Source organism: Anopheles nili, chromosome 2, assembly GCF_943737925.1.
Source record: "Anopheles nili chromosome 2, idAnoNiliSN_F5_01, whole genome shotgun sequence".
NCBI lineage: Eukaryota > Metazoa > Arthropoda > Insecta > Diptera > Culicidae > Anopheles > Anopheles nili.
Window position 1 is genome coordinate 58,719,636 of NC_071291.1, and position 15,884 is coordinate 58,735,519.

Sequence of the window (15,884 nt, forward strand, 5' to 3'; positions counted from 1 at the left end):
TCATTAAGGCTAGGATTCCATGATACTGTTTTCGTTTTGCGGAAGTTCCAGCTCATTAGATTTGTTTTCTTTGTACCTTTCCGTCGAAATTCTGTTCCGAGTTATTTCAACATTCCAATTTCTACAAATTCTACTTTACGCTTTTATTTGTGCTAAATTGCTTGTAACAAAAAAACCTTCCTTAACCCATGTGTGATAGAAAAACAACTAACGCGTACCGCGAATAACTGAAAATTCTCCGTACGATTGTCTACACGCTATCCTTATTACGTTTCTTTCGCTTCTCGTCGCTCGCTACCGTAAATTCTTCGTAATAGTTGTCTCCGATGCTGGGCGGATCATTTATGTGTAAGTACGGACCTGCGTAATCTGTGCGGAAATTTAAAAAAAACGATGCGGTAAGTTTTGTGCATACGTGTACGCAGTATCAATGAGATCGCTCACTTTTCATTGCATCCCATTGGACGGTCAGATGATCCGATTTCGGTATTCCTTCCGCTGCAAACGATGTCCATAGATCAACCATCAGCTTGGCCATGGCCGTATCCTTTTCGTTCAGCACATCTGCGTTCCCAGGCGGATACGGAAACAGGTACATCTTATCGTCTGAATGGTGGACACCACCCTCGAAGGGATAATGGGACGTATCGCTTCCGTATCCAAACCGTGTCTTCTCACCGGCATAATCGAACGAGTAGAGGAATGTACTGTTCGGGTTGAACCTCGCACTTGCTTGCGCTTCTCGTAAAAGTGGGGCTTTTATTAGAATGGTTCCGGCAAGCTTAAAAGATGAAAAAGAACATCATATTAAATATGCTTGTACTATAAATAAGGAGAAGGACATTTCCTCACATCAATCAACCCATCAGCCATCTCACCAAAGCTGCCACTTTTCAGTTCCTCCGACGAGAACAACGTTCGCGTCTCATAACCGCCCAATGCTCCCGTTGCATCGCTTGCACCTAGAAATTTATTGATTGCATCCACCAGAAAATATCTGGTGAAATTCGGATCATCCAGCTGGCCCGTGCGCTTGAAGTGATCGTACACGGTCGTCAGGAGAAATGTGCCTTCGTGCTTGGTCACACCAGCCATCATTGGGAGATTTTTCCGTATCTTTCCTTGCTTCATACAATCCCACGGCGTTTGTGGCAGGAAGCCGTGATAATCTCCGGTAATGAGTCGATTGCCACCGACGTGATCCAAGCCCTGCGACACGCTTCGCTGCACTTTAAGATCAATAAAGCTCCGTAACAACGTCCACACATCGACCGTTTGTAGAAACTCTTCCACCTCCTCCTGGGAAGCAGAATCAGGACACCCGGCATTGATTGCCACATCGTGCGCGCTATCGACGGGATTCGTATCCCAAACCCAGGGCGAAGCGGATCCAGCCGACTGTAGTATGACTTTGTGAAACAGTCCCTCCGCTACCTTGGGGCTGTACAAAAGTGCCGATATGGCGGCCGCTCCTGCCGACTGGCCAAACACGGTCACGCTGTTTGGATCACCACCGAAATGCTCCACATATTCCTGCACCCATTCGAGGGCAAGCGTAAGATCCATCAGGGCCACATTGCCGGGAATTGCTTCCGTTTTTGTCGCAAGAAATCCGAGCGGACCCAAACGATACTGAACGACAACTAGCACGACGTCGCGTTCCAGCAGAAATTCGGCCGTTTGATTTTTCGCACTGCCTTCATGGAAACCTCCGCCGTGAATGAAAAACATCACCGGTCTTCTCGCGCCGAGCTGTTGAAGATCGTTTGATCGGATGAGCTAATTCAGACAAACTTTTTGGCGATACTTACATCGGAGCTGTATACCGACACGGTTAAACAATCCTCCAGATCCGGCACGAATGCTTTACCCTTAAAGGAGGAAATAAGCTTCATCTGCGGACACGGCATGCCGTGACGGGTGGCATCCTTAATTCCTTGCCATGGCTGTACTTTCTTTGGCGGCTGTTCGAAAGACAAGCATGCATATAATTCGGTGAAAATCCCCCGTTAAGATAATGCCACACATCCACTCACCTTGAATCGGTTTTCACCGGCGGTTGACTGCGCGTAATGCACCCCCAAAAATTGGGAAAACTTTCGACCCGTCCATGCACCTGTGCCCGTGGAGCCTCGCAAGGCGCCTAAATTTGGCAAGTTCACGATCGGCGAACTGGCGTCAGCTCCCGAATTAGCCATGGCGAGAAGTAACCGACTTAGCACTGTAAAAAACAATAAAAAGTACCTGAAGTAAGCCATCGCGTTTTCACTTCGTCATGCAGACACTCCGATAAGGCCGCGCTTAGAGCAACGTTCCCTACCGATTCCGGGACAGAGTAGAACTGAAAAATACTCACGAACAGTGGGATGTCGGATGCCCAAGATTGTCCAAGAACCGGATGATCGCTTCCACCGGAATTCGTTGTATCAATGCACTAGAATCTGCTTGATAACCACAGCTGTTCCGAAACCGGTTTGCCGCAAAGACCGGAATGGTAAATATGTGTGATGGAACCTCGCGCGCTTATCAACAAAACGTTGATGTTTGTGGGAAGAGTAGCGGTGGGAGTGGAGAGAACGCCAAATACAATAATAAACAGCTCCCAATAGCACGGTGGATACGGCTCAGGGCATAAGTTTTGGCAGCTCATCAACATTTGATGCTAGTAAATTACATTTTATTATTATAATTGGGTAATAATTTAAAAAAAACTTAGTTTCATCTATTATTCCCTTTTATTATTGTACTCTTCCAATTGGTAAAATGCAAACAATTAATCAAAAGAGGACGAATTTACTAGCCCAATTTTTTAGTGCATCAGATATTGAAAATAAACGATATGTAAACGAGAAGTCCTTGCAACAAGTGGTTTTATTTTATAATTGAATACTTAAGTTTTAATTAAACACACATTTTGGCTGATTGGGCAATCGTAAACCAAAACGTTGAAAGGTAAGGCCCTATATTATTTTATTTAATCTCTGTAACACATTTTCATTCCTTATTTTTCGGTTATTCCGCATTGCACTCACCGGAATTCAAATGAATGCAATCGATCAAACAAATAAAACATACGCTATTATGAGACACATATTGTATTCAAACATGCAAAAAAATCCTCATCAAATACCTCGCCAAACAGGTTTTTTGCTAAATTTCCTTAAACAATCATCTTTGCGGGGTTGTTACCAATACAATTCCATCGTTAGCCCGGTTTTAGGCCATCTGAAATTACGTAAAATGAACCATACGTGCAGGAGTAGTTTTAATCAGTTTCGTGCGTTCAATCCAACCGATTTGTTGAGCCCGAAATCAAATTTCAACGACTTTTATCGGCGCAATCCGCGATCAGTGTGATGAGGTAAAGTTAAAAAACGCGGAAACAAATGGCGTGCGGCAATATCAATTAGCGAACGCTTACCAATTTGATCGATCGTTATCTATGGCCACTCAAAAGGCAGGATAATTTTAACCACGATTTGCATCACTCTCGAACGCCGCTTTTGTTACTATCAGCACCACCTTATGCTGCTCCCGCTTATCCATGCTTATCACTTATCGTAAAAAGCATGACATCGTTTTATTGCGGTAAGCAACGATCTTCGGCCCCGAGGGTTCAGTAAGTGTGTCGCCGTTGCCAGCAACCGTAGTCGCTAGCAGAATGTCGTCCTTTTCGGGTTTCTTGCCCGTTGTGCTCGGTGTGTTGTGTCTCGCAGCAGCCTCCAATGGCATTACGGTGCCAATTGAGGGTCTCGGCCAGGTGATGGGATCCGAAACGGTAACAGCTCGCACACAACAGATCGTGTATCAGTTCCTAAACATTCCATATGCGGCCCCACCGGTTGGAGAGCGTCGGTTTAAGGCTCCGGTGCCTATTTCACCGTGGACTGGTGTAAAAGACGTCTCCATGCCAGGACGGGCATGTCCACAGCTTGGCGTAACCACACAGAATCCTGAAGGTAATGTCTCCGACCTCGAAGATTGTCTCTCGGTATCTGTGTATACGAAAAATGTAAGTCACTTTCCGCTCGATAACAGCATCTAAGCGAATCAAAGTCTTACTCATGCAAGTGGGTGTTTTTCTTTTGTTTTGTTCAAATCGCACAGATAACAGCCCAGTATCCCGTGATGGTGTACATCCACGGAGGATCATTCTCAGTCGGGCTCGCTGCACTATATCCACCCAACTATTTCCTCGAACGGGACGTCCTGCTAGTGGCCGTACAGTACCGGCTCGGTGCGCTTGGCTTTCTTTCCACCATGACACCAACCATCCCAGGGAATGCCGCCATGCTCGACATCATAATGGCGCTGCAGTGGGTGCAGAACCATATCGCAGGCTTTGGAGGGGATCCACAACGGGTTACAGTCTTTGGGCAATCTGCTGGCGGGGCGGCCGTCAGCGCCCTGCTGTACAGTCCGCTGGTCCCACAAAGCTACTTTTCACAAGTCATCCTGCAGTCGGGTGGCTCAAGTAGCGCGTGGGCCGTTGATCCCAACCCTGTGGAGAATGCAAAAGAAATCGCAAAATTGGCCGGTTGCGAAACGGTGCGACCGATAGAGGATGTCGAAAAATGTCTCCAAGATTTACCGGTTTTTGCGCTTGTCATGGCGCTTGAAATGCACTCGGTACACGTGACGCAATGTGAGGCGCATTTTGCAGCCACATTTAACAATCTTCTTTTTTTTTTTGTTGTCACCAATTTTACAGCAAGAACGAATGGCAAATCAAGGCCTCAACAATATCGGTGGCTGCGGAATGGTAGTCGGTGGTCCCTCTGGTTTTCTCAACGCGGATCCTTTCAATGTTATAAGATCGGGACAGGTGCGCACGGATTTAAACATGATGGCGGGCGTCACGCAACACGACGGATCCTTCATGATGACGGGCATTTACGATATGCTGGCCGCGTCGCAAATGATCGGTAATACGCAGTTCAATCAATTCGATGTCATCGATACTATAAACCGCATCCTTGGTATCGACGAACATGGCGGTGCTCTCACGGGCTATGAAGTGGAATCCTTATTCAGCGAGCAGGACCTCAAGAGTGGAAACTTCACACGGCTCTTGGATGGATTGATTGATGCAAGTGTTTTTTTGTTTTCGTGAAATAATTCATTTTATTGTTTACTCTATTACCTTGTTATGTTTAACACACTTTTTTATTACCGGTTTTTTTATACAGATTGCTGGAACAATTGTTATTAAAGCCCCCCTGTTTCGTGATGTTCAAACCAACGTAAAACACAGTCAGAAGCGAACTTATCTCTATTCATTCGACTATCAGGGAGAGCACACGCGTTTCGGTTATGGTGCCGACACCTCACACTACCCGTTCAAGGGCGGTGCACATCACTCGGATGAAAATATCTACTTATTCCCTTTCCCGCCGGAAGTTACCAATCTTAATGCCGCAGACACGCTAATGTCCGAAATAATGCTAGATTTCTGGACGTCCTTTGCGACGGATGGTGTACCTACGTCATCCAGAGGAGTACCAACGTGGCCAGTTGTGAACGGTAAGAAGATGCAATGTTGTGCATTGTGATTGTGCAAACCAATTTGCTGGTATTTGAATCCATTTTATTTTTCCTTTTAGGTCCTACTGGTCCATATCTGCACATTAATAATCCATTCACTATTGGCACCAATTTCTACGATGAATACGCCGTTAGCGTTCACGAGCGATCGATGGCTGCAAATTTCCAAAACACTCTATCTATTCTTTTGCTAGTATTCGTTGCAGTAATTACGCTCCTCTGATTTTACACAATATTCCACACGATTAATAGCTTAAATCGCAGTTGAACGACGAAAGTAACACCCACCATTGTTTTTCAATTTATAGCATTCCTCTTGTAGTATCCTATTTGTGCTTCTTTTCCATCAAGAAAAGAAAATAAAGCTGTGCACATTCAAATGCAATTTTATGCAGTGTACTTTATTGTATTTCAGTTTAAGCGATCACACCGAATTATGATGTAAAATTTAATTTAAAGTAATAAATGAAAACATGTGAAATTGAAAGTTTAAAATCAGCCATCAAATTAAGGCTTTGCGAAAGTTTTGTTGATTTTTCCTCACATTTTTTAAGACATATGTAACCGTTTAGGATTTCTTTGTGTTTGCTAAAATTTGTTTCAGTTCATATCAAGTTTTAGTACGTCGTGTGCAGCTATTGCTAATTATTATGATCACCCTGTAACTGCAACAATATTGTACGATAACGTCCACGATGCAACTAACGCGGAAACAATTTAGTAGAGAGTAAAGTGAGCCACATTCTACTAGAACTACTCAATTGTAATTTAAATTTGTAACCATTTCAGTTCGCCCATTCACTAGCCAAGCAGGCATTCAACTCAAAAACATACACTACGGTAAGAGATCAATTTATCTGCAAAGAATCGCATGAAGAGCATGTAATTTTCAATCCATCAATATCCATAATTGCGAACTCGGTCTTTATTTCATATGCCGTATCTTATCGCTCGCTGTTATCTTTTTCATTTTATTATCATAACTCTGATTTCAAGCAATACCAAGCTATCAAGAATGACCGTTTCTCTTGCCATATTTATTTATAGGTTGCAACTGACCATGTTGCCACACAGTTTTCAAACAATTAAGATTAGAGCCAGTGGCTTTTAAGACCAGTGGCATAATACCTTACCGGTCATATTCCACTTAGTTGCTTGATATATATTTTTTCGTTGTACATAATTCCTCGAAATATAGTTCACAAACACTACACTGTCAGCGGTACCACCATTCATCGAAATCGTCATAAAACATACATAAAAACGATGTTTTGTTAGATTGATTGGCATTTGGTTCGCTACGTTATCGTACGTGGCACGCTTTTTCTTACCTACAATTGAGTCTACGATCACATAAAATTCCATCGCCGGTCTCCAATTTAGACACTAGCCTGTTACTTTTTTGTGACTAATATCACAAGCTCAGCGTGAGGAAAACACCGTCCCGATATCTTTGACGTACTCTATCTATCATGTTTTCCGCATGATTCGTCATAGGAACGTCGCACTATCTCACGCGATTTAGGTAGGAAAGTGTGAACAAGAACCGCCAGAACCTTGTCGCTGAGGTTACAAAAAGGAGCCAACTTGGTGGATCACCGCTTAGTCGCCAATTGACCGTCGTGAAAGGTGCGCATTCCTGTGCAGTGAAAGGTGTTATCGTCGCTCGTATAACCACTTGTTTCGGGCCGTTCAAATGCGTGTGCAGTGGATAGCTGTCGACCTGTTATCGGTTAGCCTAGTGCTGCTGCTGCTACAGAGCGCTCATGTTAGGAGTCAACAGAACTCACCGATTGTGGTGATTGATGGCCTCGGTACGGTACAAGGAACGCGCGGTCGTACAGCCTGGACCGATCGAGAAATTTTCAAATTCTACAACATACGCTACGCTGAAGCCCCAACGGGCCAGCAAAGGTTCCGAAATCCGGTGCCCGTGAGACCGTGGAGTGGGGTGTACAACGCAGCGTTGCCAGGATCACCATGTCCTCAGATTGGTTTGGACACCGCCGGGGGTTTAATTACCGAAGATTGCCTTACACTTTCGGTTTACACGCAAAATGTAAGGACTTAATGATCATACATCTGTTTTTTGGTGAACCCTCACTAAACCATTCCATCAAACACTGTAATTTTATAGTGTTTTAAAGTGGCAAGCGAAGTGTTCTGGTTTCAGTTCCGTTTGACCGTTTCGCGTTTCACCGCGCCGCGCTGATAGCTTTTCCCATTTTCCCTCAGACAACTGACAATCGACCCGTTATGGTGTTTATTCACGGCGGTGGCTTTGTCACCGGTGCGGCCTCAATCTTCGAACCGGATTACCTGCTGGAAAAGGACATCGTGCTTGTTTCCATTCAGTACCGGCTCGGGCCGTTGGGTTTTCTCTCCACTGGCACGGCCAACATTCCCGGAAATATGGCCATGTACGATATCATCGCCGCCCTCGAGTGGGTGTCCAGCTACATTCGCTTTTTTGGTGGCGATCGGACTTCTGTTACGATTTTTGGCGAGTCGGCAGGTGCAGCAGCAGTATCGGCGTTACTCTACAGCCCCACCGTGCGAGATGATCTGTTCCACCGGGCCATCATCCAGTCTGGGTCGGTGTTTGCTCCTTGGGCCACGTGTAAATCTCCTAAAGAAGGTGCCCTTGACATTGCACGTCGCGTAAACTGTGACCGACCCGCAGAGTCCATGGAAGATTGTCTCAGATCCGTATCTGCGCTTAGGTTAATGGAAGCTTACGAGGATCACAAAGTAAGCAGCTCACAAACGCATCTGTGCATCCATGATTAAGCTTAATACATCATCAACATCATCTTCTAGAACACTCAGTTTAACATCACCGGCTTCCCGGATGTGTCCGGAGCTTGCATTGTAATTGGAGAAGCATCACCTTTTATGCCAAAACATCCTAAAACGTTAACACGCAACGCGTTCCGGAATGTCGAGATTATGGCTGGAACCACCTCACAGGAAGGACTGTTGTTTTGGGAAGGAGTCTACAAATACGGACTCTCGTACAAGCCGGAGAACATTCAATCGTCCTGGGAGCTGGTGCAATTAATCGACACGATCAACGAGCGCTTTGGAGCAGGCTCAAACGATGGATCGCATACCTGGCATCAACTTTTCGGCACGTTCCTCACGACAGAGATACATCGGGCGAACTACACAGAACTTCTCCCTGGATTGGTGGACGTAAGTAAACCAAACGTGAATAAATATTTAGTAGTCATAGCTATATTTTGCAACACTTTTTCTCTGCAGATATGTGGCAATCTCGCCATTAAAGCACCCGTTTTGCAGGACGTTACACGTTTCGCGCACGCCAACCCGGATAAAGTTTATTTGTACAGCTTCGACTACAGTGGCACCCCATCGATATACAATTTTTCGAACCAACAAGACTTCTACTACCCTTACCATAACAACTCGTTTCATGCCGAGGATCTGTTCTATCTGTTTCCTCTTGGGTATCGTCTCGATCAACAAGATACGGAGGTCGCTAAAACGATGGTTGATCTGTGGACTACGTTTGCCATGCGTGGACGACCAACAGCATCGGCAGTGCAGAAAACCTGGAGCCCTGTTGCACGTAAGTTTGCCCATAGCCCAAACAGCAATAGGTTTCTCTGCTACTTTTATTTTTTTTATTAAACTATTGCAGATTTCAACGGTCCGTACCTTAAAATAGGCAAACAGTGCGAGGAATTTCAAAATTATTTCAACGAATTCACGGCATCCACCGATAAGGCAAGACACCAGCGTTCCACCGCTAGTTTGTTGCACGTTTCATATCTAGCTGCTAGTTTAGCTCTAATGTTTAGTATAGTAAGCAGCTTCATACAATAAATAATATAGTTTTGAAGTTGGAAATAATAAACAAAGAAATTGATGTTTCCAGTGATTGGTTTTATTTTCTACAGGCAACATTATTTAACACGTTTTTTCTTCATTTCAGTTTTTAAATAAATAAAAAAAACAGAAAAGCTTTCTCACTTAATTGCCTATGTATGTTGAGCGGCATCGTGGTATTACTGAATCAATAAGCAAGCATTACATTAAACATTCAAAGCCAATGTAATATGTAATCAATCAATTACTATAGCAATCCGATATATACGCTTCTCTCCCATATTAGTTGTTCAACTATATCCATTATCTATTAATGATCAATAAATCAATCTTGGTTATCAAATATCAGTTAGCTGTTGATGAGTAGTTGCTGAATTTATTGTCATTAGTGATATTAAATGAACAATGATGGATAACCAATTACGATGTTATCGGCCTTTCGTTTCATTTAGCAACGGTACTAAGCATTTGAACCATACTGCTGGTTACATACACCTTATTATGCTTCTAGTTAAGTGTATCTTATCGCGCGAGGTTCTACGATAATAATAAAAAGCTGCTTATATGTTTATCATAACATACGATAGCCCCAGTTTGCAATTTTATATTTAACATACATTCTAAACACATTCAGTATATCAGCTCAAAGTACATCAGAAATGCTAATATATGTGAGCGACTATTTCCAAGGCCAACATCTGTATAAATCAATTGCCTTATATAAAAAGGTGCATCGTGGGCTGCAAGAGAATAGCCTTTATGTCGTTGTATAGTATGAAGCATAAATAAGAATATTCAAAAAAGCACGCACGTCCGATTTTTTTTATGTAGTATCGAACAAGGAGTCATCTAAGTAACCCATGCTTAATGCAGTTAGATAGTGATGCCAAAAATGGCTGCATGTTGGGAATCTTTAACGTGTTCTGAGCTCCTGGGCGCAGCCATCGGTTCTCCAGAAGCTGGAAATCTAAATTTCACATTACTACACCAAGTGTTGTTGGCAATATTACGCCGGCTGAACCTTGAGAATGTGCCAGTTAATCAGGTTCAGCATTGTGCGATAGAACAGCAATCTCAAACGGATTCCCTACATATCACGAAGGAAGAAGTAATATCCAACATTCATCGAGATGAATCTCCCGATCGTACCGAAGAACACGTGTCACCGAACCCATCAACAGAAGCATTATCGACGAGTGAACAGGAAGACCCGGAGCCTATTATTTCTTTTCCGGAATCTAAAAATCGCCTAGACGAATCTCCCGATCGTACAGAAGAACACGTGTCACCGAAGTCATCATTGACGAGTGTGCAGGAAGACCCGGAGCGAAATACTTCTTTTGTGGAATCTAAAGACTACCATGAGCTGCTCGGTACCATTTCGCAACTGCAAAGCTCTGTGGAAGACCTTCGGAGTCAGCTTGGAGAACAGGACAGAATAAGCAAAGCCATTCTACCGTCCGTTGAGCAGTTGGCACTGTTCCGTAGCAATAGAAACTCATCCCTGCACACAGACCCCGAAGCACCTCTCGATTACCTATCGCTAGCCAATCGTCTTGATAAGATCGACGAGTCGGTTGCCAAGCTGACGTCGATGGCCTTCGATACGGTGTTGGAGTTTTCGAGGATGGAAAAGACCTTCTTGCCGTACATGGACGGTGGAGAGATGACGATTATGCGCGCCCAGCTGGACAACATAAATCGGGCGTTAAAAGAAACCATCCCTGGGTTTCGCGCTCATTGCAGCTCAGTCAGCGTCCTGAGATCATCACGCCCATCCAACATGGATGCCATCGTTCCGGTGAACTTCTATCGTTACGCCGCGCCGGACTCGGTGAGACCGAACACGCAACGCCGCAGCACAATCAAACACCAGCCGGAACCTGACTTGGGCAAGGAAATCGACACCATACGCACGGTTCTCTCGAGTCTTATAGCACGGCTACCTCTACCAGATGCGATCGCGTCCGGGGATGAATCGACGGCATCAAGTATCTCACTTGAGCTGACCTCCGACAGCATACGTGCCGTTTGGCAAAGAGAATTTGAGGAGCTGTTTAGCTCTTCGCAGGAAAGAATCGAGGATCTTGAAGCCACCATGAAGCAACGCAGCAAGCAACTTGACGAAGTGATCCGTGAGTGCAGCATGCTCAAGGTTGAGATCGAAGGTTTGAAATCGACGGCACAAACCATCCGGGATGTCGGCTGGGAGCAAAATTCTGACCTGCGGCATAGAATGATGGACATCAACGATCGGTTGAATACGGAGCATGCAGCGACGAGTGCTCATCTTATCGAACTGGACCATCGGGTTGACAATCGAGTCGATTATGATCACTTCCAGACCCGTCTGCCGAAGGAAACGTTCCACAGAACCATCGGAGAACTGCAAAGCCTGATGGATGCCCGCGTGGAGTACTTTAACAACGAACTGAACGCCATTTTAATGCAGCTGAACGTGATCAACGCAGAGCTGGATAGGAAAACCGAACAAAACGAGATGCAGCGGTTGGAAACGCGAATACGACGCCGGTTCACGTACGTACACACGCTGGTGAACAATGTACGCCGCACTATAGACGGTCATATCCTGGCGGCAGCAACAACGATCAAACTTAGCAAGGAGCCACTGCGGTGCCTGTCTTGTAGTCATGAAGCCACGATGCGAGCTCAGGCAGACATTATTCCAACGGGAACGTCACTGCGAGTGGCCGAAAAACTACACGATAAGCGCGTGAGACAATTGAACATGTTGGCGGCTGGCATAGCGTCTTCTGCCATTGGAGAAAGTTCAGCTATCCCGCCGAAACCACCGACAATATGTACCGCAAAGGCCGACATGGTGCAGCCTGTGAAACTTGCCTACAATGTGCGTCCGAACGGGCAGCCTTAACGTTATTAATATTTTTGAAAAAATACGGTACGGATCAATGGTAACATTTCATAAATTGTTTGAATGCTTTTTTGGCATAAAAATCATATGTTAGTGGAGTATTGGAGACTAGATACCACACATTTCATTTAGAAGCTCTCCAATTGCTAAAGGAGCTTTGATTAACATCATACCTAGAGCCACAGTATAGGCGGTTTTGTATTAACAGTAAGCGGTTTATAAATTCGTTGGCCGTTCTAACTGTTGGGAAATTGTTGGCTTATAAATTGTTTATAAATAGCTTTATCATTCACGTAGCTAGCAATTAGTTGATCGCAACTGTTATTTATTTTAGTGTTGTTCCGATATATTGCAAGACGTTCCCTAGGCATGGAATTAAGTTTGATGCATCGATGAACTGCATCGGTTAACATCAAGAGATTTGAATTTTTCCCACAAACTTTACAAACATTTCAGACTGCATTGAATAACATGGTTACGTAAACTAATGAAAAAACGAATATTATCATGACACATATTTTCCAAAAGTTCAAAGACAGGCATCAATAATGTTGCTGATTTGTATAATCTCAAATTTGCTATTAAATTCAAGCTTTTATCGTGAAGAAAATTTATATAAACTCCTATCCCAACCGCAAATTCAAGGAGAGCCGTTTTTGATTGAATATTTTCTAATGTTTTTCTTTCGATCATTCGAAGCTTCTTAGATTTTTTATTGTATGTATTTAAAATTTTTAATCAGACAAGGTACAACATTATTATTTTGTATGATTCTGAAATTTAAAAGATCAAGCATGGTTCCATTCTATTCAAAATTCAGCATATTTATAGCATGCGTGATTTGAAAGTGACATCTGTTGTGTCAAAATACGTGAGCGATTGTTTTGTGGATACTTTTATCGGTGCTAGTTTTGCAACATTTTATCTGATAACATGTATTTGAGCTATGTTCTGTGAAATGTTTTTCGGATCTTTAGGGTTTATTTCATGCTTGAAATGTGAAGAATGAATTTTACATGCCGGCTATTTCGTTTTGTGTGCTTAGTCAAGATGGAGATATAGTGCTAACGAAAATTGTAAACAAACAAGCCAATGAAAATAAACTTTCGCCTCCGGTCATATGATTCGCTCAAAACCAAATAATCAGCATTTACGGACAAAAACGCAATACATCTTAAAATGCAATTTAAAACTATAAAGCCAAAAGATCCTTCATTGGTATCTTATTTCATACTGTCTTTTCTGAGAATCGCGCTTGTGTTCGTGCCGCAGCTAGGATACATTCATCCCGATGAATTTTTCCAATCGGTGGAAGTTGTAGCAGGTATGATGTCGAACTGAACGTTTAATCTTTAGCTTTTTAGCCTTTTACCTTTAACCGTGATATATACCACGTTCTTGTATTCTAGGTGACGAGTACGGACTGGAAGTTACGCGAACATGGGAGTTCAACACCACATTCCCTATCCGGTCAATGGCCATAACGTACTTCGGCATGAAAGTTCCGTTCTCAATTCTACGTTTTTTGTCCATGTACTCAAATTTTTATCTCGGTATCAATCTCCGGGGGAGCTACGTAACGCTGGTGTTCCCTCGATTGCTAATGGTTGGTCTATCGTTTGTTAACGATTGGAGTTTGTACAAAATTTGCCGATCCTATGGTCTGCAGTACCAATTCCGACTGCTAACGCTAGCCAGCTCGTACGTGCTATTAGTGTACGCTACACACACATTTTCCAATTCACTGGAAATGGCTCTCTGCTCGCTGTTACTGTACATTGTAAGCGATTGTATGATCCATTCCAACACCGTCATTTACCAGCGAGAATTTCTTGAAGAAAAGTATCGTAAAGCCCAACGTACGGTCGAAAAAGTGCGATTCCACAAGCTTAAAATGTCTCTCCCATCGCACTCCCTGAACAAATGCGTTCTAATGGCGACCCTGTGCGTGGCGGGTGTATTCAATCGGCCCACGTTCATCCTTTTTGGGATGCCGCTCGTCTTTCACTGGATGCTGCGGGGCATGGGAACCAAAACGGTATCGTTCACCGATTTCAACTTACGTATTATGATATTTGTTCTATCGGCCATACCATCGCTGGTTTTGTTCATCGTTATTGATTCCATTTATTACGGCTACCTGACAATGGCGGAACTGGAGCGGCAAGAAATAGGCATTAACAACTTCGTCGTCACGCCGATCAACTTCATTCGCTATAACATTATATCGGACAATACCGCCCAGCACGGTGTGCATCCTTTTTATACGCACGTACTATTGAATGTGCCTTTGCTGTACAACGTACTCGGAATTCTTGCCATTTTTTCGCTGCTCTCCATGGTGTACCGGTGAGTTGGCGTGAAGCCGACCTGGCACGTGGCTTGTGCACTCGACTTATAATAAATTTCGACTATTTCATTCACAGATTTGCTTCAAACGATTACACCACTCTACCACGCGCGCAATCTTTCGTTGGCCTGATGCTATCGACGATCTTTTTCCCCATCATTTGCCTCTCGCTGATAAACCATCAGGAACCGCGATTCCTGATTCCCATCACTGTTCCATTAGTGCTGCTACACGCACCAAAGCTACAGCTTGGGCTCAGCGCAACCTATCCCTTTAAAACGCCGTCCCGCCTGAAGCAGTTCCTGTACCACAGACTAGTCTGCCCGATCATGAGCCCAAAGTATTTACTAAAGATTTGGTATGCTACCAACGTCATCCTGACGCTGTTCTACGGATTCCTGCATCAGGGAGGTGTATATCAGCTCGCGGAATACTTCAGCCGACAAGTCGACGTGCGGTCGTCCAACGTGCACATTCATCTCGTCACTAGTCACATTTACAGTATGCCCCAGTGCTTCGTCGGGCTTCCCAGCACCGAAACGCTACTGGTGAATCCAGAAAATGCTCAAAAATATCGGCGCAGCAAACAGTTCTTCCTGTACGAGTACGGTTCGCTCGAGCTAGACCATCTATACCGTAAGCTAAAGCTGCTCGTCGATGTCTGCGAGATGCGTTCGATCAGTGCCAACCAGCGCTATCGACTGTATCTTGCTATTCCGTCCAGTCTGTCCGAGCAGCTGAACGATATTTTCCACAATCGAACCGCGACTCTCATCAAACACAGCCAGGTGCGGGTGTTCTATCCTCATCTGTCCATCGAAGCGATGCCGAAGATGTTCGGCCAGCACCCGTGCGGAATCAACACGGACGTGGACGAACTGGATGATACCTGTCCGATCTACGCGCTGGACGACGAACAGAATCCGTTCAGCATCGGTCGTGTGCTGAAGCAGTTTTCATCGGTGGCGCACCAGTTTGGTCTAATCCTGTACCGGATCGAAGTGCGGCGCATCAAATAACAGCTGCATTCCTATCCGGCCACCCGTGACGGACGAACAACTGCATGGGTTTGGAGTGATACACGAAGCTAGTCATAATTTTACTTCTCCAGCTGCACTACTGCTAAATAGTAAATAAAACTCTCGAACAACCACGCCAGTGTTAAGACAACTAAGGTCTTTTGCACCATTCCATTGCACATTTCCATAAAACGCTGTGGATGTAAAGAAGAATTGCAAATAAAAA

General features: G+C 44.3%; 3 protein-coding genes across 3 annotated transcripts; 2 read left to right on the top strand and 1 right to left on the bottom strand.

Moving 5' to 3' along the window:
- Positions 1 to 236: 236 nt before the first annotated feature.
- LOC128726978 (glutactin-like) lies at positions 237 to 3,546 on the bottom strand. The gene is made up of 6 exons (XM_053820834.1): positions 3,489 to 3,546; positions 2,037 to 2,221; positions 1,812 to 1,964; positions 853 to 1,752; positions 445 to 781; positions 237 to 369 (listed from the first exon to the last, which is right to left on the bottom strand). The coding sequence occupies exons 1-6, from the start codon at positions 3,544 to 3,546 to the stop codon at positions 251 to 253; spliced, it is 1,752 nt and encodes a 583-aa protein (XP_053676809.1). The 3' UTR covers positions 237 to 250.
- Positions 3,547 to 3,661: 115 nt separating this feature from the next.
- On the top strand, positions 3,662 to 9,422 carry LOC128726986 (esterase E4-like). The gene is made up of 5 exons (XM_053820846.1): positions 3,662 to 4,012; positions 7,780 to 8,295; positions 8,365 to 8,739; positions 8,809 to 9,136; positions 9,209 to 9,422. Exons 1-5 carry the CDS (start codon positions 3,662 to 3,664, stop codon positions 9,391 to 9,393), a joined length of 1,755 nt encoding a protein of 584 aa, XP_053676821.1. The 3' UTR covers positions 9,394 to 9,422.
- A 4,046-nt stretch (positions 9,423 to 13,468) lies between these two features.
- Positions 13,469 to 15,840, top strand: LOC128720565 (GPI mannosyltransferase 4). Its single transcript, XM_053814238.1, has 3 exons — positions 13,469 to 13,613; positions 13,699 to 14,638; positions 14,716 to 15,840. Exons 1-3 carry the CDS (start codon positions 13,469 to 13,471, stop codon positions 15,656 to 15,658), a joined length of 2,028 nt encoding a protein of 675 aa, XP_053670213.1. The 3' UTR covers positions 15,659 to 15,840.
- The last annotated feature ends 44 nt before the right edge of the window (positions 15,841 to 15,884 follow it).

What these genes read in the sequence shown, in the direction of transcription:
- LOC128726978 (XM_053820834.1), bottom strand. Translation starts at nt 3,546, where the DNA reads ATGGATAAGCGGGAGCAGCATAAGGTGGTGCTGATAGTAACAAAAGCG. An exon ending in TGTCGGTATACAGCTCCGAT is followed by an intron (nt 1,753 to 1,811) that starts GTAAGTATCGCC and finishes GATCTTCAACAG; the next exon opens with CTCGGCGCGAGAAGACCGGT. An exon ending in TGGCTGATGGGTTGATTGAT is followed by an intron (nt 782 to 852) that starts GTGAGGAAATGT and finishes TCATCTTTTAAG; the next exon opens with CTTGCCGGAACCATTCTAAT.
- LOC128726986 (XM_053820846.1), top strand. Translation starts at nt 3,662, where the DNA reads ATGTCGTCCTTTTCGGGTTTCTTGCCCGTTGTGCTCGGTGTGTTGTGT. An exon ending in AAGCTTACGAGGATCACAAA is followed by an intron (nt 8,296 to 8,364) that starts GTAAGCAGCTCA and finishes ATCATCTTCTAG; the next exon opens with AACACTCAGTTTAACATCAC. An exon ending in TTCTCCCTGGATTGGTGGAC is followed by an intron (nt 8,740 to 8,808) that starts GTAAGTAAACCA and finishes TTTTCTCTGCAG; the next exon opens with ATATGTGGCAATCTCGCCAT.
- LOC128720565 (XM_053814238.1), top strand. Translation starts at nt 13,469, where the DNA reads ATGCAATTTAAAACTATAAAGCCAAAAGATCCTTCATTGGTATCTTAT. An exon ending in ATCGGTGGAAGTTGTAGCAG is followed by an intron (nt 13,614 to 13,698) that starts GTATGATGTCGA and finishes CTTGTATTCTAG; the next exon opens with GTGACGAGTACGGACTGGAA. An exon ending in CTGCTCTCCATGGTGTACCG is followed by an intron (nt 14,639 to 14,715) that starts GTGAGTTGGCGT and finishes TTTCATTCACAG; the next exon opens with ATTTGCTTCAAACGATTACA.